The sequence below is a fragment of the Nicotiana tabacum genome, chromosome 3 (assembly GCF_000715075.1).
Source record: "Nicotiana tabacum cultivar K326 chromosome 3, ASM71507v2, whole genome shotgun sequence".
Taxonomy (NCBI): Eukaryota; Viridiplantae; Streptophyta; class Magnoliopsida; order Solanales; family Solanaceae; genus Nicotiana; species Nicotiana tabacum.
In genome coordinates, this window is record NC_134082.1 from 145,866,049 (window position 1) to 145,887,518 (window position 21,470).

Here is a 21,470-nt window from a genome sequence, read left to right on the forward strand (position 1 = left end):
TCCAGTTAATCTTATCATTTGGAGAGATGCTAAAGGTCTTGCATTAATTGTGTGGCATAAGGAGTATTTGAGGCAAATTTTTGTTATTATGTTTTCACCATCCAATAAATAAGGCCACGACAGGACTTTTGGAACATTATAGAACTTTCATTTTTATCTAATTACAAGCATAATATCTCAAATCATAAATAAGTTTATAACAAAACAAATCTGAAAGAAAGTCTTCTCATACTTTTCTTAAATAAAAACATAAATATCTAATTTGTAACCGTTTGTGAGCTCAAGCACAAAGGGTAATAAAGAGTACACAGGTACTTAGAAGTCTACAAAAGACAAAAACTTCAACTGTCATCAATTTAAATGTCTAAACCAGTGTTTTAAAAGGCATTTTCGGGGCGAGCTCCGGGGCGAGCCTTAGGGCGAGTCGCACCAAAAATGCCCCAAGGCGATGGTGTGGGGCGAAAATTTCAAGAGGCATACGCCCAGCAATTCGGGGCGTACGCCCGGGCGTTTTAGACGCGTTTTTGTAGTGAGGCATAAGCCCCAGAGGCTTTTTCAAATTAAAACAAAATTTGTTGAATAAGTCATTCATATAATGACCCGAGTTCTCAAGGGTCAGCTTGTAATTACTCAAAAATTTAAAAATGAATTGAAATGTATTAAATTTAAAAGTCAATACCTTTTTATTGATTAAAGCCCTAATATATGGTTTTTTCCAATTCTTTATCTCATCCGCTGGTCTGCTAATATCTCCAAAAGCAGCAAATATTTAATTTTTTTTACAAATACAAATAGAACTTCATTCTCCTTCATAGCAGCAAGTTCAAAGTTCAAATTGCAGGTTAGTCATCATTTTTGTTCCTCCATGTAGAAAACTTTATTCTTTTCGACTCAAGTTTAGATTGTTTTGACTATTTTTTTGTGGGGATGGAGCACATCTATATATTACATATTTATAGTTTTCTTCAATTTTTATGCAATTTTACATGTTTATAAATATTTACTATAATTATATTTTTTTATAAAATATTAAAAATTAAATGTCCATGGGGCTTACGCCTTGCTGAGGCATAAAACGACTCGCCTTACACTCACGCCTTTTAAAACACTGGTCCAAACAAACTTATAGTTTAAAATAAGTGTAACTTTAGGAAATTAAAAAAAAATGTTTTTTCTCTTCAAATCAACCCTTCTCCAATAAACGATCTATATAATATTTTAGAAAGTCGCTCGGCAGTTATTCCTCAGTTTGAGGTATGATAAAGAGTAATTTAAATCGATTTTTATGACTAATGTTACAAAATAATTTTTTAACTGAATTTGTCAAACCTTAAACGACATGTAAAATGAACTTAAAAGAGTATTTACCTATCAATTTACAATCCTTTTGGAATCACTGGCTTCCTTTGGTCTGCAAGTGAATTTTGAAATTTACTCTACTCTCGTATATGTGATTGTGTTTGCACCAAATAAGCGTAGCAGGCATGCTGTGTTTCAACATATTTATATAATGCCAATCTTGAAAGTCGGTCTATTTTGCAGGGTGGAATTAAAGTTATAATCTAATGACTATTTGAGAGAAAAGAGAAACTTCCTTCCGCCTTCACTATTTTCCTTCGAATGGGATACGTGAATCATTTTATTTTGATTATCACTACTTTACTTTTCCTTTTCTTTTTTTTTCCCGCTGTAATTCCGAAATTATAATACCGAATTCTTCAGAATATATTGATCGAGAGTTTGGAAAAAGAAATCCGGAAGAGTTAGTAGTGGGTGGGTCAGAGATACTCGAGTTTGAATAGCATCACTCAATTGGTGCTTCAGATTCAATAAATTCAAATAACGACGTAGAATAATTCACGGACCCATGAAAATGGAAGCCCATCCCCAAGCCACGTACTTGGACATAAATCATAATCAATCACTGGAGACAGACTTGCCATAAAATGAATGACAAGAAGTACTTCAAACATGAATATGAACTACTACAATTCCAATATACTAATTAAGAAATATTATGTCACTGTCAAAAACAACCGCGACCAATTAGCACGATCAATTGCCATGTACATGAAATCTAATACCCTATGGCAAAATAGGAACAAGGTAAGACACAGCTCTTAGTATTGCTCTTCCTCCTTTTGAAGAAGATATAATTTACAAGATGCAAAGTTAAACTCACCTGAAAAGACTTGAAAGTGTTCTTTTACCTGCTGCTTTTGGTTTACTATTTTTATCCGAAGACAAATTACGCCCCTGCGAATTCTGTTTTCTGCTATCTAATGACTCGTTCCTTTCCTCATTCTGTTCTTGTGAAGAATCACTCTTCTCTTTGGAATTGTGCTGCTTGCTAGTCACACCATTGTCAACGTCGAGTAAAAGCTTTAATTGGTTTACGGCAGTCTGCTGATGTTTATTGCTTCCCTTTTGCTCAATCTTGTGACGCAGCACTTTATGCATCGCCCCTTCAAGAACCATTTTTATTTCATCCTGAGGCAACTCACCATGTTCACCCTTAGCTTTCTTCTTATTTATAGCATCCTCATTATCTAGCTTCTGATTAAGAGATTCGTCATATTCAATCAAATCCCGCTTCTCAACAGCCTTGCTCTTGGATTGCTGGGCAATAACCGACTTTTGCTTCTTAGTTACTACCTCCTCTAAAGCAAAGCTCCCCTTTTGAATCAACTTTCGCTTCTCAGTTCTATTGTGTTTAATTTCATAACTTGCAGTGGGCTGATTATCATCTTCACACTGGAACTTCCGCTTCTTTAACTCCACATTTCCACCAATATTTTCCCTTGGATCATCTACACTCGATTGAGCGTCAACTTTAACCAGCGTATGTTTCTCGTTTTTAATCACTTCACCACCTGGAATGATCCCAGGAGCTATAGTATCAAGGATGATTTGGCCAAGAACAAACCTTGTCTCACGCATTTGTCCTTTCCCAAGCAGAGTATAATCTATTTTGAAACTATTCCTCCTGGTTTTAAGAGACGTAACATCTTCCACAAGAATGTCAAAAATTACTTCAACGCCCTTCCCCATTTTCTTCGATACAAATACCTGAATATAAAATATCTCATTAAATAGTCAAACAATCTCTACAATAATATTATAGTAATTACCATCACAGGCTTAGTAACCCATAAAAAATTTCTCCAGGAAATTAACAATTGTTAGATTCTGTTTGCTGTTCTCCTACTTTCCTCACGGCAAGAAGAAAAATCATGACAAAATAGATACTGTCGGCAGAGACAGGAGCTTCCGCTAAATCCCCATCTCTTTAATATAAGAGCTGAAGTGATTTCCCAATGAATATATTTCAGCCTTTTAGCTGTGAAGGGAAAGAGCGTTAATTTTATTCCAAGTGCAACTAGTCCAAACTTCCTGGAAAAGTTAAATGAAAGCATTCATGTCGTAACCAGATAAAGAACACTCTTCCACGAGGCCTAGAAATATGAGGTCCTCTTAATTGCAGGAAACTCAATTCTTTTACTCCAAAGACAAATTTTATAGAAAACCGGGGGAATCAGCTCCCCATGAATGTAAAAAACTAGCTTTCCTAAACCAAAAGATGGTCTGATCACTCATACCCTCCAAATTAATACTACTTCAGAACCTATGTAGGCAGCATGGTTTATATCATTTTAAGCACTGTTTTTCAGTGCAATACATCAGCTTCAAAAAGGAAAACAGTGCAATACATCAGCTTCAAAAAGGTTATAAACGTGTAGCCCTCAAGGTATAAACAAATAAGGTAATTGTATGGAAAATAAGAACTAACAAATAAGGTAATTGTATGGAAAATAAGGCTAACTGTTTCGAGTTTATCTCTTGGGAAGTCGTCCAAACACCCGCCTCCAGATTCTGCAATCTGGGATCTTACCATTAAATTATGACCAAGTGTAATATGGATTAGCAAAGAGATTTCACCAAGAAATTAGAACTCAATTGCGTTTCAAGTCATTCTGTCCATCATACCTGCTAATAGATAGAAACTAACAGAGAATGTTCTTCACAAACTCCGAGATTCCTATAACTAGCTAATTCTCCCTGTCCCATTTTATATGACATGGTCCACTTTTGAGAGGAAAATAGGTTAGTTTTATTTTTTAAAAGCTCACTTGTACTTTTTCAACAAACAACAACAACGGCCCAGTTTAATCCCACAATTTCAACAAACAAATTGTCAAATTGTGAAATTAGACTTTGATTAAATTAATTTTCCAGTATATTCAGAAGATGACTAAATCAGTGCCCACTTTCAGAAGAAAAATGGTCAATTTGATTCTCAGGTGAAAAAGCTGCATCAAATGGACATACTACTTTTTTCACATTACTTACTCCAAAGCGCGACAAGGGTACAGAACACATATATGGAGTGCTCAATAAAATAATATTTAACAAAACAGCTAGGCCAGCTCGGTTTAACAAGTTGCCTCAAACTAGATCTAGAAACCAAAGTAGGTATACTCACCAAACCAGAGCATGGGGAACCTGGAAACTTGGACATTGCGTCCCGGAGGCTGTCCTTATCAGTCAAAATGTCTAAAGAATTTTTCACTAGCACTGCTAGCTCTGTAACTCTATCCGCAAGCTCATCATCTGATGTGGAGGAGCCTTGAGAATCTGAAATTTCAGGTGCATAAATAGCTGCAGCATCAGAATGTCTTTTAGCAAATTTAACACCTTCCTTCCAATTTCCATGGTACAACACAGAAGCAAACGTCAGGACAACAAATGCCTGTTGAGGTTTAGTGATTAATGCCAGATGAAATGCCAAAAGTGCAACCCTGCGCACATACATCAATCAAAAAGAAAAATATTGTCAAGAATACTAGTCACTACAAGCCAATTTCTCGAAACTAGCTCAAGCCTGAGTCATCTAATAGACTTCCAAAAGGTGATAACACAATGATCTGAGAAACAGTAGAAATCCACCAGTTTGATTGCAGAAAGCCAGATTATGATTTATGAGCTGCTATGCTGATAGTGAACTATTTATTGTAACATGACTCCCCAGGTTTCATACAGCTGAATGTAGTCAACATGCACTATAGAACCATGAAATACTCCACGCTGAAAATTATAATTAAGCAATTGACAATAATGGTCATGCCATTACCTTCGCTCTGCTTACATCTACCATCATACTCCCTACGTGCTGAACATACACTGAACATACACGAAGAGATTCTTCAACACTTAAGATGTCCACAATGCTCCTAAAACAATTTAAAAGCAAAAATTCTAAATGCAAAAAATAGAGTAGAAGTACCAATCTAAGCGGCACAAGAAAGGTTACTATTCGTTTAAGTAATGAAGCTTATTCATAGTGATGATCCCAACTTAGGTTTTTCATATCATGAAAATGCAGCACGATATTCGACAAGGAGGGTCCAGAATGTGAACACAAAGTATAAAAACAAAATGAAGATAGCTCAATTTCTGTTTCCGGTGCTGCAGTTCTTTCCTATGGATTTGCTTGTTGAACTAGTATGACAATTTAGGTTATCAGTCCCTCCCTCCTTCCCTCTCTTTCTTTTTATATTTATAAGCCAGCAAGGTGAAAACTTGATTAGGGTGTTTATCTTCGCTTGTGTGGTTTTTATTTTCCAGAAGCAGAACAAAAATGCAATCCCATACTATTTTCTTTGCCTTGTTACCATGTCATCACTGGATTCAGTGTGAATTTTCTTAGCATGTGTGAGTGAAACGCAAGTTCCTAAAACCAGAAGAGATATTTCCAGTTTTGCCAATGCTTATAAACAAACAAACAAAAAAGTTACAGCTGGCCTTGTTACCATGTTCATCACTGGATTCAGTGTGAATTTTCTTAGCATGTGTGAGCGAAACGCAAGTTCCTAAAACCACTGGGTGCAAACAATTTCTGAGGGCCATCGGACTGGGTAAAACCTGAATTAACCGCGGTGCACTTGCGGGAAACTCCTTGCCGAGGGCCTGTGCACCCCCGGGAATAGTCGGGGCTCGAAGAGACTCGGACACCCGGTGCAAATCAAAAAAACAGAAGAGGTATTTCCAGTAGGGGTGGGCATAAAATCTGAAAAACCGAATTCCGAACCGGACCGAAATAATTCAGTATTTCGGTTTCACTTTTTTCGGTATTTCGGTTCAATTCGGTACTAAATTTTCTGTATTTCGATATTAACGGTACGGTCCTCGATATTAGGATCTTGACAATTCAGTATACCGAAATACCGAGTTTTTAAAGATCATGTAGGACCTATACACTGCCCAGCCCAAGTGCCCGACCCAAAATTTTAATTCTCTAGGAGCTCAACCCAATAAGACTACTAGGCCTCTTTCCCTCTTTCACTTTCTTACCCTCTTACCCAGACCCCAGTTACCCTAGTTTCACACTTTCAGTCTTTCACTTTCACTTGCAATTGGTAATTAGAAACCTATACTGAAGACTGAAGAGATCGGCTGACGGCTGTGACCTGTGAGAGAACTCAGAGAAGTGAGAACTGAGAAACAATCTTCAATCTTCAACTTCAACAGGTTCGTAACTTTTACCCACATGTTGAAACAATCTCTTGAGAGGGAATTTTGTAATCAAGAGACAGTTTTCCTCTTCCTCCTGTGTTTTCTGCTCATTCCCAGTTCATCCATTTCAAGATTTATCCTCTGGTTTCTTTACATTAAACTTGGCCATTTTCAGAGAAAAAATTTGCAGCCAAGAACACGTTTGTAGACTGATTGGCATGTAGACTGATCAGCTGTGCAATGGAAAAGAATAGAGTTTCTCTTCTCTGTATCATTCCAATCCAAAGGATACGTTTGAGTTTCTCTTCTGCTCATCTTTTTTAAGCTCCTTGGCTAAACATTACTCTCAACAAAAGGAATGAGCTGGAGAACTTTCAAGACCAAGGGAGAGATTAACGGAATTACATATTGTCCCGTCCAGTTTTTCTGTGGGAATTGTCGTGTGGGTGCAGGGCCATTTATATGATAGATAACAAAAGAAATGAAGCAATGCCTATGACATTATACAAACAAAATCAATGCAGCGTTTCAATTCTAGCAAATACAATTTGTTAGTCAATGGCTTGAACGATCAATTAAACCTCATAGTACTCGCAATCTAACAATTCATGAGCAACTTCTTGCAAAGAGAACTCCAAAATCCTAAGCAGTAAGCATAGAGGGTTGCAGTAGCCACTGTAAGAATAATTCACTGTGATAAAGTTTAGCGATTATTGTCACTCGTTAGTGTTGCTTATTTAGCGAATATTAAACCAAAACCGTACCGAACCAAAATAAGAAATATCGAACCGTCCCGGAATACTTTGGTACGGTATTTGGTATACACAATTGATAAACCGAATACCGAAATACCGAATCGAAATTCTTAAATACCGAACCGAAATACCGAATGCCCACCCCTAATTTCCAGTTTTGCCAATGCTTATAAACAAAAACACATTACAGCTGGCCTCTGATTGATGAGAAACCTTAAACAAGGGAGATCTTAAACCAAACAAAACTTACATCACAAATGAAAGATATAAAGGTAGTAGACATAGGACAACATCCCAAATGAAAGATTAAAAACTTGTTTACTTCAAAGCATAAAAAGAAATCAAAAGTTAACTCCAAATATTCAACCCTAAGCTATAATAACACAGAACCTTTAGTAGTCAAACAATGATATCAACTGCCAACATCAACACTTGGGACTAAGGAAAAAGAATAGTTCTCTCATAAAGCTAGTAGGTATGAATGTTGATAGAACAAGATAGAAATAATAAAGGCATAAAACAGAGGGGTCTAAAACCACGGAAGAACGACTCATATATGAATAAAGTTCTCGAAGTGTCAGTAAGCACTACAAGAATAATAGCCAAAGATAACGACCATCTCTTTTGGAAGAAAGTGATACACAAGGAACTGAGATAACACTAATGACGAAAGAAAAAAATCCTTCAGAGAACCATATTTCTGAAAGTGATGTCAAATAAAATGGAAAACATTCAACTCGTACAAGAGAGCTGCTGCAGTATATGGACTATCGTTGCAGGCGCAGATAATTGCAATAATCATTGGAGGGGTGATAAAAAAACACCCACCAAAAGAAAAGAACCAAAAGATATCAATTAACAAGGTCAGATCACATTCTTTAATTCAATGAACATATGAAGTCACACGAAATATCTATCATCGATGTTGTCTAGAAGCTACTGAACTTACCACAAACTATCATGAGAAGGTCGACCACAGGTGACTAATTGATCCAAACTGGAAAATAGTTTCTGCAAAATGTTCAGACCAATAAATTCAATGCGTGAAACACTACTGAAAACTGAACAAAACATGCATAAGGTGAAAAGACAAATATGCCCAGACACAAGTGTGTGCATGCGCTCACATGGGAAAAAATCTCAGGAGGATGCATGTGAACAAGCACTCTAGAGAAAATACATAGACAGCATTGGAAGAGTTGACATCAGTAAGTGAGGAAGCACATAGAAGGAACTATACAATTTTGTAGAGTAAAAAAACAACACAAGATAGGAAGATCATACCATCAGCATAGCAGAACTTTCACCCAATTGTTTGTTAGACTGTTGAGTAAGGTGCGCTGCCTGTAAATGACACATTTACTCAAGTATAAGCTTACTATCCTGAACCAAAAAGCCATAGAATTCACATCAAACCAAAATGAGATGGAACAATATGACATACATGAAATGGTAGTAGCATGTCAAGGATGTTGTATCTCTGAAGTAAAGAAAGAGAAGGCTCTGCAGCTCCATAAGACAGCATATAGTTGACTTCCATCATTAGTCTAGACTGCACAAGAAAAAATTAAGGCCATGCAGAGAAAAACTATTAACCATGAAGCAGTTTTGTAGAGAGATTCCTTTGTGGTTAGGAACCGTTTTTAGCATCACGGATATCAAGCAATGAGAAGAAGGATGATAGCATAGAGAAAACTAACAATGGGAGGGGTAAAAGAACAAACAGAAGTTATGAAATAAGTTAATGCTTGTTTTCATAGAATTCATCGTTCATACCTTGTCCAATTTCATTATGGACGATGAGAGTTTGTGCATAGCATTTTCAATATCCTTTGAAAAGGACAACTTAAGGCGAGCAGCCAGTCTCAAGCCGCGCAGCATCCTCGCTGAGGAGAAAGAAAATCCAGAATCAGTTTCATCAAAATTTAAAAAAGAAAGGCATTAGGGTTAAACTCATGTACCCCTATTAAATTTTTCAATTCAACAGTCCTCCGACCTCCCCCAACTTTTGGAAATACTTACTCTAACTAGTAAACCACTGAAAACACTTTTTGCATTGGCCTTACATACGAATGTTCACTTAAGTACATAAAGAATATTCTTTTTCAAGTGATGGATTGAAGAATATGACGTTTTCCATAAAAACTTGTCCCTCAAAAACTTCAACTCTTCTTGCTACCTCCAAGTTTAGGCAGAATGCCATGTTCCACCTCCCCCAACCCACATGCAGAGTATAGCAATCCACCTGGGGAATATTATCGCACGCATCTTCAAGCACAACTCTCCCCTTTCTCACCAGCACAGTATTGGCACTCTTCCCCTCACAAGCACCAAAGCCGATCTTTCTCTCTGTGAAACAACAAGCCCCTTTCCAAATATCCTTGTTCCTCATTCCTCCTGGGGCACCTAAACACCCTACTCTCATTCCCCTTCAACAACATGTTACCCCCTCACTTCAGACCCAATCCCAATAAGAATGACCCCTCCCCTTGTCTAAAAACCTAACAACAGCTACCACAAAGCCCAACTTCATCTCCACACAATCACCTTAAATTCAATTAGAACCCATGGCGACAAGCTACTTGGCATTTAACGTATAGTCTATATAATAGTACAATCCGTACTAAAGATTTAATACTGAGTGATCCTTCCGTTCACAAACAAGTTATGCAAGAGCTATAATATAAAAGATTTGTAACATAATGAATAATAACTGTTGAGTTATTTAGGGCATTATCTATTTTTGGTGGGGCATTTCGATTGTTGTATTAAAAACTGGACATACCATGTACAATCAAAAACATGTACTCCCTCCGTTTCAATTTATGTGAACCTATTTCCTTTTTGGTCCGTGCCAAAAAGAACGACCCCTTTCCTTATTTGGAAACAATTTACCTTTATGCAATGATTTATAGTCACACAAAATATATGTGCCTCATTTTAAACCACAAGTTCAAAAGTCTTCTTTCTTTTCTTAAACTCCGTGCCCAGTCAAATGGGTTCACATAAATTGAAACGGAGGGAGTATTAGATTTTAAACCGAGTAAAAAAAATCCGGAAATAACTTTTTTTTATAAATCTGGTAATATTCGGCTTATATTTCTTTGTCATCTTGAAGAACTATACATCAAGTTATCAACAACTAGAACTCAAAGCGCAGACTAGTTGAGGCCGGCTACATAAACAAAATACAGAAGGATCAATATCAAAGTAGAATGCTTGAAATATAGTTCTAATTCTCAAGTTAAGGCAAATCTCTAGAATAGTTGCACCTACCACAATCCTGTTCAAATGACAAGTGTGCTGGTATTAAAGTCCTTAACTGCATAAATATGACAAAAAGACTTCGTAAATTCCTAAAACATCAAAAGGTTGGACCTTTACATATTTGTAAATTAATTTCACCTGTAAGGATTTTAAGTCCACCATTGCATCGGCATAATCGTAGATTCTATTCACGGATGGATCGAAAAATAAACTGTTTCCACAAATTTTACAAACACAAAAAATGAGTTCATTACCACCACAATAAATTGCTTCCACAATTTTATACGCACACACACAAAACAAAACAAAATAAAGCAGCACCACAAATTTAACAAATTAAGAGATCCGATCAACCACCAAAAGAATCAAGAAAGTATGTAGAAACAAGCAAAAAACTATAGACTTTTGAACTGCAGACAAAGCATGTATAAACTGTATTTCTTCCAAAGTCATCTATAATATGTTAAATGCATATGCCCATTGATAACTTTGTAAATAACAAATTAATAATAAGCCTGAGGCAAATTAGTAAGGATACTCGTATTAAAAATTGATGTCACTACTTTATCTACTAATATAGAGGGTAAGTGATACAAGAATCCTTTCTTCTATTAAGTGGAGTCATAAAAAAATGATAGTCTAATAAGTAGAGTCATATTAAGACCAAAAGAATTGTCTAACTAAACTATACAAACTGGTAGAATGCTCTAATACAACATTACCAATTGACATATCACTAAGGGGTCGTTTGGCAGGAGGTATTAGAAAAAACAATGCAAGCATTAGCTTTGTGCATTACTAATCCCTTGTTTGGTACATTTTTCAACATATATATAACTAATACAAGTATTATCCTATGTATGACTAATACATAGCAAACCATGGTATTAGCAATGCAAGAGTTTTTAATACTTGCATAAACATGGTTAAAGACATAATTGCCCCTCAAATCCCTCAAAACCTATTCCAAATACTTTCCGCTATATTTTGTATATTTTTATATTGTGATTTTAATTAATTTCTCCCCTTTAGCATTCTATTATAATCAAAACAAATTCATATTTAATACTAATTTTGGTTTTGAATTCATTCAAAGTATAAAGTGGAGTTTTCTTTATTTGTTAAAAATCTACCCATTTTTTTAATAATTGATCTTTTGTATTATATGTCACATCAATTAAATTTTTCTTCTCTTTTAACTTTAATATTTCAATTAGTTTTCTCTTTTAATTTTGTTCCCTGTAAAAAAAAGTTGGCTTTAGAGAGAAAAAAGAATGTGAGGGTAATAAAACTGTTGCATTAAAAATAGTGTACAAAGTTAAAGAATGTGGAGGGTATTTTTGTAAACAACCAATTTTTTAGAAATTAAGCAATGCTTTAATACACCAAACCAAACAGTAGATAAGAAATAATTTCAGCATAACTAATCTCAGCATTACTAATACACCCTATTCAATATTATTCTTATATCTCCTACCAAACGCCCCCAAACAGTTAAGAGGCAACAATACATGAGGAGGTCCATAAGGATTTAAGAGAAGGCACTTAGAGGGGCCACTACAACAACTCATAGAGTTGGACAGGTATTTGTTTTTGTGAAAGAAGTTGAGCATCCAACCAAAACCTTAAGGCAATGAGTGGAGTAGAAAGGAAAATTATTTTGCCTGTTATTCAATATAAACATATACAAGAAGATTTACTGACGAAAGTTCAAAGCCTTCATAAACCTCTTGGAAGTCCCTACACAGGACAATTATACAACTCAACATCCTCATGCATGTATAACTTGAATTTGTGGCCACACGTGAACTTGATGCAAATTTACAAGTGTCAGAATGAACTTACCAAATGTTGACTCTAATAACCCGTGAAACAATTGAGCATTCAACCTAAAACCTTAAGCCAATTAGTGGTCCAATACCTTTATCAACGCCTTTGAAAGGCCTTACAAAACTCATGCAGAACAGGTTTTAACTTAACAACTTTTTGAGCAACTTTTTCCCAGTTTGATGTAAAAAACAAAATATTTGTTTTCCATGCTTTCATGTGATTCTTCTTGCCAATGCAAATGTCGTGCTATCCATCCCAAGGAGAGTAATGGAAAGCAAGTGGTTATTATGAGAGTAGGAAACAAATGAAAACTCCAAGAGATCAAGGTTAACATGCAAACAGTCCCTCCAATAATACTGATCCTTAATAGTTCAATCAGAATAGAGAATTGCGGAAAGTTTCTGACCAGTTCTGAGAACTAAAACAATCCTCTTGCAACTACCTCCATTGCTTACGGGAAAACAATGGAGCTCTCTTTCTTCCTCGTGCGGGTTTTTGTTTTTAAAAACCGTTTCTTTTGGCGGTTCAAAAATACATTTTAAAGAAAATAAAGATTTTTGGCGATTTTAATCTATTAATTTTGCCTACAGTGCAACTGTTTCCTAAATAAAACTCAAAAACACATTGATTTCCAAATATCAAAACCAAATCAACAACAGACTTGCTTTCAGAATAACAACGCCGCCTACTATGTTCAGCTTTTCATCTTTTCTTTCTTTCTATGCACTGATCCAAATGATAAGATCAAACTGACAGAATCAACTCAACCAGTAATCTAGTATAGCTACAAGACCTTTTTTAACAATTTGCGTGGCTGCACCTATAACTAAACCATTTACTAGGCCAACGATTTCTCATACTTCATTACCTCTACTTTTCAAGTTCTAAGAAAGTGACCAATAGAAACTTCCAACTTCTTAATTGCAGCTCTACACACGGCAATGCTTTTTCTATCTCAGCCAATTTCCCATCCAAAAGGATGTGGACAAAATTTGATGATTCATCCATAAGTAGATCTTCAATTGAATTATGATGTCATCAAAGACTTGACACAGGGAATCAAACACGAGAACATTGTAGCACCACCTCCCAAGGATCCCACAAGGTGGAAAACGCAGTTGTTGCACTACCTTTCACTTTTATAACTTGTCTGTTGCTAAAGATGAAGGTTATGATTCTACAACACAAATAGGCGCCATATTGGGTTTCTAGATATTCACTGAGGACCACAACAGGGAGAAATCAAGCATGGCATTGCACCACATGCCTCTAAGTGACTGCCACCTCTATACCACACTACAATCCTCCATTTTTTGTCAAGACCTTTGCTCACTAATATTTCTGCAATTATATTTTTTCCATTATTTTCTGAGCGTAGATCAGCACCAGCTAATCAAATAAAATGTAAATGTGTGATTAAAACAACAATTAGGTGTTATGAGTTTAAATTTTTCAGCTTTCCTTTGGCTGTCTCCAACTCTCCATAGATATTCACTTTCGGTTGGCAGAATGGGAAGGAGAACAGGCTTTTTCGAAACCAAAACAAACTTGAGTCCAGCAGTAGAACAAAACAACCTATGAAGCCTTCCGGAGCATCCCTTCTCTGGGAATAATTTAAAGGAAACAAAATAAAGAGATACCTGTTAACAGTGAAGTCTCGGTGCATGGAATTCTTCCAGAGAATGAAGTCTTTTTTATAAAATCCCTTTGGCATTTTAGGAATGAAAAGTTCCTCTCTTTTTCCGGTTTGCTTTGCCACGGTATCAAAACTTGACACCTGAGAGACGGAAACCCAAATTCTTCATTAGTTATAGTTGTATAGTGTCTGAAAGATGATAGCCAACATATCTAGGCATCTAGGAGAAAAGGATTTCAGACCTATTACCTATCCAATATAAGTTTAAAAGGAGGTCAGACACCAACGGAAGTTCTTCAATAGGTGTTCTCCTTTTCTTAAGCAGTGTACAATATATTTTGATGAAAACAGTAAACCTATCAATTTGAATCGCAAGACTCAACCACTTGTCACTTCCCAAAGCCCTTTAGTGATTTTCATATTATTAAAAAAAAGAAAGATAAAGTATACAACTGTGAAACAGACCATGCCCATGCAAAAAGAAATAGAAGTATAGAATATGCAACAGATCTATAGGATAAAGCTGCACCAACCTCCACGACAGAACCTTTGACATGTACTCTACATATTGGAAACCGTCGTCCAACAATTTCAGCACGATCAAAATGCCTTCTTATCTATGTCAAATGGAACACGACATAAATATCAAATCATGCTGACGAGTAGTTGAAAGAAAACATGACTGGCTCATAATTAGGATAATGTTTTGAATGTATCTAGGACCTGTGAAAGCCTTGCAGTTGTGATTACATCAAAATCTTTTGGTATTCTATTGAGAATTAGATCTCTGACACATCCACCAACCAAGTATGCTTCAAAACCTGTATATTACAACTTTTTGTCAAATGCTAATCTTCACACAGTGAGATGGAAAACTGAAGTATCTCTATGATCTCATATATATATATATATGTGTGTGTGTGTGTGTGTGTGTGATCACACATACACACACACATATATATATATACACACACACATAACAAACACACATGCAGACTAGGTAGCACCAAGACAATGGTTAAAAGATTTCCTGAAGCCACAAGAAAAATGAAATCAATCTAGTATCTTTTTTTTTTTTTTTGGATAAGTGAAATCAAACTAGTATCTTATTTTGTGGCTCCTTATCCATGCAAACTACAATTTATTGGGAGCTTATATAGTGGCTATCTTTAACCCAATATCTCATTTGTAATTCTAAAGTGTACCAATAAGATTTCCAGAATCTGAAATAGGTTTGAACGTTATGATTCTTCCCAAAAGGGACAACAAAATCCTTTGGGACTTGATCCCAGATATCCTCCCAACTAAATATTTATATGTTTGTAGATGACGGAATTCGTACTGTTGTTAACAAAAGCACCGGGCTTCATATCTTGAGTGTGACTCTGTGTTCATGAAGAAGCTTCTACACAGAGTAAAATAACTAGTATCATCAAAATGGACAGGTGTGATATTGATGGAATGAATCCTATATGTAGTGCTAATGTTTAAAGATGAATAATAGGCTAGTACCTCTTGGTACTTTATTTTTAATTAATTTACCTTACTTTACTTAAAAAATGAAGAATAATAGACTAGCTAGTATTTGACTTATCAAAAAATAAACTAGCTAGTATTTGCACATTAGTACTCTTACCATATTGTATTATTAATAGATGATGTACTTCCACTGTCAAGTCAAAGACTCAAAGAATCGAATCAAATGACTTCATTTCCGCCTTCCTGGATTCCAACTCTGAAATTAATCGTAAATCAGTGCCTTCGTGAAGAACTTGATTGGCTTTGGGAAGCTGTGAGATTTTATATTTTCTACCCTTTACCAGTCATGTGCCACATGTTTTGTTCAAATAGGTCTGGTGTAAACTACAACCCCAGAAGTAGTAGCTTTTATCTTTACTTGCCAGTTTTGGAGAGCTTTTAAAATATTCTGGATGAAATTCGGGAACACCAACTTAGGAGTCATGGATTTTATGGAAATACATTAAGACACTTCAGCAATATTCAGATTTTATCTATGAGAGTTGTACGGCCCACCTTGCCCCAACATCGACTAATCCACCAAGCAATATTCAGATATAAGGGGATAAGTGGTTTCAATTCTTGATCATACACACCACTCGGTGTCATAATTGCTTTTATCGAGAGAGTGGAAAAATAAGGAAAATCTGTATTTATGCATCCAAAATTCACATTGTTTGGGGCGAGGAGGTAAATTTCTAAATTTGTTATTGATTTTATTTTTATTAGCTTCAAGAATATATTTAACTCCAAATACCACAATAAAGGCAGATTTTGTCCATTCACACTTCTTATTTTTATGTTTCATAAGTGAACTGTCATTACCTTTTCTTTTTCCTTTCTTAAGCGAATTAATAATGTTGAAGTCCTGCAGTTCTGTGAACACAACTGAGAAATCTAGAAAAAGAACTAAGCACCATTTGAGCAATTAAGTATCACCTTGACTTTGGAGAACCTTCAGCACAATCCACGGAGATGCTGGTATCCTTGAGCTACTTATCCCAAAGTTCCTTGAGTCAAGCTTCCTCCACTTTGAGAAGTCAATTTCACCTGCATCATCATCACAAATCATAGGGTTACTCCTAATTACATAAAATAACATTCTTCTTAATTCTGAACCATCATGTCTCCTAATGCAATAAAACAAAAGTACCTACTCTTATATGCGTTGCTCATTAGAAAATTGGACTTAACGGGGCACGTGCTTGCTAACACTAATTTGTAAGGAATTTACTTCAAATTCTTGGTGGGACACATCAACTTAATAATGTTTTGAATAACATCTCAAGCATTTAATGATTCATTTTTCCCAGAACAGTCAAGAAGCTAATCAGCACGTCATCAGAAATAACATGTTCCATTCATGCCACACAAGTAACCAGAATCATCCTATACAATGACAAACATATAGAAAGCATTTTTTCCTTTCATTGACAACAAGTAAGAAGCAGTATTTACCTGTCTCGACCACAGAGTCAGAACCCATATCAGCAGGGTGCCGTCTCCGACGTCTATCTTGAGAAAACGTGTGCTTATATTTCTGGAACACAGCAAGTTATACAAGAATGTTATAAACTGTTCGACAATTTGCCTGAATGAAACAATATAGACGGTGGATGCACAAGTTAATAAAGCTAAGCACCTGAAACGCAAGAAAGGCCTTGAAGCGCGACAGCAAGGAATTGCCTTTGGTTTGTTGGGTTAGCGTGGCCATGAATTTTACATTTTTAGGAGCATTGTTGCTATTTGAGCGCGGGATCAAGAAAGCCGCACCTCTTTTGGCTCTTTTTATAGTCGTCGGTTAGATGTCTGGTGCCAACAACAAAACCAACGTTTGCCGGCTTGATTTAGGTCACGGTCGAGTCACCGGTACGATTTTGGTACTTGTATTTTGGGCTTCAAACGTTTTAACAAATGGATTTTTTTATTTTTATACATTATTTAAAACTTTATCGCCCTAAATGTTTATGTTTACTAAATTATCCTACTTTTACAAATTTTATTTACAAAATATATACATTCTACCTTAAAAGACTCTCAATCGATTATTAGTGTTTTCAATCAAGGTATTTAGTTATACCCTTTACCTTTTTTTCTCTTCTTCTCTTTTAATATCTTCGTCAGACTTCTTCCTTCTCCTTTTGTATAAATCATATTAATGTTTTTGTTTGGACTCAATCAATTTAATGCTTTTGTTCCCTCACTTCTGGCTTTTTGTGCTAAACTTCTCTCCTCTTGCAGAGGCTTCACATGCTATGCTTATCTTCTCTGCTCTCATTTCGGAATATATATACTGTAATATTTTTCTCTCTCTTTATGTATGAGTAAGTTTGTAATATATATATATATATAAAAGCAAAGTTTAATTAATAAAAGTGGTAATTTAGTAAAGATTATTAGCAGAACCAATGATTTAATTCAAACTTCTACTAGTGAATAGTACTGACATTTCTTGAGAAGCCTATTTTCAGGTAAATTTTTAAGTTGCTGATCCAACTATTGGATTAACCGTAATTAAGTATCTTTTGGGATATGAAGGAATTTTCCTTTTTTTTTCTCCTCTTCTCTTTCCATATTTTTCAACCGCCTTAAAATATAGTAATCTTCCTATACGATCCAGTTATATACATTACTTATTAGCTCACAGTTTACTCATTTCTTCGAAATGGATGAGGATCATGTTTTTTACTCATCAGAAATCTGATTATTCAATAATTTGGCATTTATTTAAGATGAGATATACGAGTGGGGTCTTTAAACTTAGTTTCCTGAGATGTTTCTTTTCCAAGTCAAGCAGTTTTGTTCTGTCTGCAGTTTCTTTATTCGCTCATCTCGAAAGAACTCGGTACTTAATCCAATTTTTGTTGTGTGAAGCTACTATTTAATGTTCACGTTCAATCATTAGCACTTTCTTTTTGTGTCTCGGTTTGTTTGTTTGGTGGTGGTGGTTGGGCGGGGGAACCATGGTGCGATGTAGCTGAATCATTTTAAGCAAGCGGGAGTCATACTTCTATTTTCTTTTCAAAATGTTGAGGATAAGGTGTTTCCTTTTTCAGTTTATCCTGATAAATTAGGCCTTTTTTTAAAGTTATTAATATATACCTAAATAGTTAGATTTTTAAATAAAAAGGGAAAATCTATTTATATATAAAAGGAGAGGCAAAGAAAGGTTATGATGACAAGTGGCATAACATTAAATTGACAAGTGTCTAAATTTAGGACAACTCTTCAACTTTGTTGGAATTTAAATTATTTTAAAAATCTGCCAGTGAAAACAAACAAAAAATTATAGCTCCCTCCACGTACATTTGTTTGGTATTTTTGAATTTATTTATTAAATTTGGGTAATAAAAATAATAATTAATTCCTCTCACGTTGGGATTAGGCCTTCTATTTATCTTCACGTTAGATTAGGCCTTTTTTTAAAGTTATTAATATATACCTAAATAGTTAGATTTTTAAATTTATACAATAAAAAGGGAAAAACTATTTATATATAAAAGGAGAGGCAAAGAAAGGTTATGATGACAAGTGGCATAATATTAAATTGACAAGTGTTGAAATTTAGGACAATTCTCCAACTTTGTTGGAATTTAAATTATTTTAAAAATCTGCCAGTTAAAACGAACAAAAAAATTATAGTTCCCTCCATGTACATTTGTTTGGTATTTTTGAATTTATTTATTAAATTTGGGTAATAAAAATAATAATTAATTCCTCTCACATTGGGATTAGGTCTTCTATTTATCTTCACGTTAGATTAGGCCTTTTTTTAAAGTTATTAAATTATACCTAAATAGTTAGATTTTTAAATTTGTACAATAAAAAGGAAATATCTATTTATATATAAAAGGAGAGGCAAAGAAAGATTATTATGACAAGTGGTATAACATTAAATTTACAAGTGTCTAAATTTAGGACAATTCTCCAATTTTGTTGGAATTTAAATTATTTTAAAAATCTGCCAATTAAAACAAACAAAAAAATTATAGTTCCCTCCACGTGCATTTGTTTGGTATTTTTGAATTTATTTATTAAATTTTGGGTAATAAAAATAATAATTAATTCCTCTAACGTTGGGATTAGGCCTTCTATTTATCTTCACGTTAGTTTAGGCCTTTTTTTTAAAGTTATTAATATATACCTAAATAGTTAGATTTTTAAATTTGTACAATAAAAAGAGAAAATCTATTTATATATAAAAGGAGAGGCAAAGAAAGGTTATGATGACAAGTGGTATAACATTAAATTGACAAGTATCTAAATTTAGGACAATTATCCAACTTTGTTGGAATTAAATTATTTTAAAAATCTGCTAGTTAAAACAAACAAAAAAATTATAGTTCCCTCCACGTACATTTGTTTGGTATTTTTGAATTTATTTATTAAATTTGGGTAATAAAAATAATAATTAATTCCTCTCACGTTGGGATTAGGCCTTCTATTTATCTTCATGTTAGATTAGGCCTTTTTCTAAAGTTATTAATATATACCTAAATAGTTAGATTTTTAAATTTGTACAATAAAAAGAGAAAAAAGAAGAAAAGAAAAACCCACAATCCCAAACGTGGGCTTCATCAACAATCCTAACCTAACTGCTTTTTATCTACAACAACCATAACTGCTTTGAATCTACAGTAATTAGTGCTTTATGTGATTTATTCTTTCCTTTTCTATTCCTTGTTCTCTGCTAACTATAGTATTCCCTAAGTTGATTCAACAATAGTATGTTGTTTCTCTTATTTTAAGTTTGTAAAGTGTGATGACCTTTTGTTTTAAAACGAATTTTCCGTGTTCTGAGGCCTTAAAAACCTCATTTAGAATCACCTCGATTTACGTGCGCAGTCTGGGCGCGTAGCCGAAAAGTTTAAATATGATAATCTGTGGAAAACGATAAATTTTGATTATAAAATGAGCTAATTTGATTTCGGTCAACGTTTTGGGTAAATAGACCCGGACCCATGATTTGACGGTCCCGGAGGGTCCGTAGGAAAATATGGGACTTGGGCGTATGCCCGGAATCGAATTCCGAGGTCCCAAGCCCGAGAAATGAAATTTTAAAGGAAATTATTTTTTGGAATTGTTTAAAGAAATTTGAAATGAAATTTGATTAAAACATGTTAGTATCGAGCCCGTATTTTGGTTTCGGCGCCGGGTACAGGTCTTATATATGATTTAAGATGTTTCTGTGAAATTTTATGAAAAACGGATGTCATGTGACGTGATTCGGTCTTAAATCGCAAAATTTATGTTTAAAGAAGTTTTGAGAAAGTTTCATTGATCTCGAGACTTAATTTGATGTTCATGATGTTATTTTGATGATTTGATTGCACGAGTAGGTCCATATGATGATTTTGAGTTAGTATGCACACTTGGTTTGGAGTTCCGAGGGCTCGGGTGAGTTTCTGGTAGGTTTGGGATGTTTTAGACTTAAAACCAGAAGTTGCAGGTCTCTGAACCCGCCAGTGCGGTCCGCACAAAATCATGTGCGACTGTGGAAGGGGGCCAGTGCGGTCCGCGATCGATTTCGTGCGGTGCGCGGTGGAGGCCTGTGCGGCCGCAGTCCATTTCGTGCGGTCCGCACAGGGCAGTAGACCGCAGTACCTCAGGAAGGCCTGTGCGGCCCTCAGTCCATTTTGTGCGGTCCGCACAAGGAGTCTGAGAGGGGTATAAATAGACGAGATTTTCACTTATTTTGCATTTTTTCAAAAACCCCAAAAACATAAGAGGCGATTTTTCAAACAACCTTTCTTCTCCAAATCAATTGTAAGTCATTTTTATCTAGTTTTCTTTAATCATTAACATTTTTTACATGATTTTAACTTCAAATCAATTATTTTCATGGGGGGATTGGGTGTTTTGGGATAGAACCTAGTTTTTTCAAAAATCGGGGATTTAGACCTCGATTTGAGGTCCGATTTCAAAACAAATTACATATTTGAGCTCGTAGG

At 35.1% G+C, this 21,470-nt stretch overlaps 1 protein-coding gene across 1 annotated transcript; it reads right to left on the reverse strand.

Moving 5' to 3' along the window:
* Positions 1 to 1,972: 1,972 nt before the first annotated feature.
* LOC107790548 (uncharacterized) lies at positions 1,973 to 17,458 on the reverse strand. Its single transcript, XM_016612484.2, has 14 exons — positions 17,162 to 17,458; positions 16,978 to 17,059; positions 16,459 to 16,569; positions 14,725 to 14,822; positions 14,535 to 14,618; positions 14,006 to 14,142; positions 10,674 to 10,746; positions 10,545 to 10,590; positions 9,045 to 9,154; positions 8,713 to 8,820; positions 8,553 to 8,612; positions 8,218 to 8,279; positions 4,484 to 4,799; positions 1,973 to 3,069 (listed from the first exon to the last, which is right to left on the reverse strand). Exons 1-14 carry the CDS (start codon positions 17,231 to 17,233, stop codon positions 2,179 to 2,181), a joined length of 2,250 nt encoding a protein of 749 aa, XP_016467970.2. The 5' UTR covers positions 17,234 to 17,458; the 3' UTR covers positions 1,973 to 2,178.
* Positions 17,459 to 21,470: the final 4,012 nt, after the last annotated feature.

Excerpts from the sequence above, each read along its gene's own strand:
- LOC107790548 (XM_016612484.2), bottom strand. The coding sequence starts at position 17,233 with ATGGCCACGCTAACCCAACAAACCAAAGGCAATTCCTTGCTGTCGCGC. Across the intron at positions 4,800-8,217 it reads CCTTCTCATGATAGTTTGTG|GGTTGCACTTTTGGCATTTC; the intron begins GTAAGTTCAGTA and ends GTATGTGCGCAG. Across the intron at positions 3,070-4,483 it reads GTTCCCCATGCTCTGGTTTG|GTATTTGTATCGAAGAAAAT; the intron begins GTGAGTATACCT and ends TTTTATATTCAG.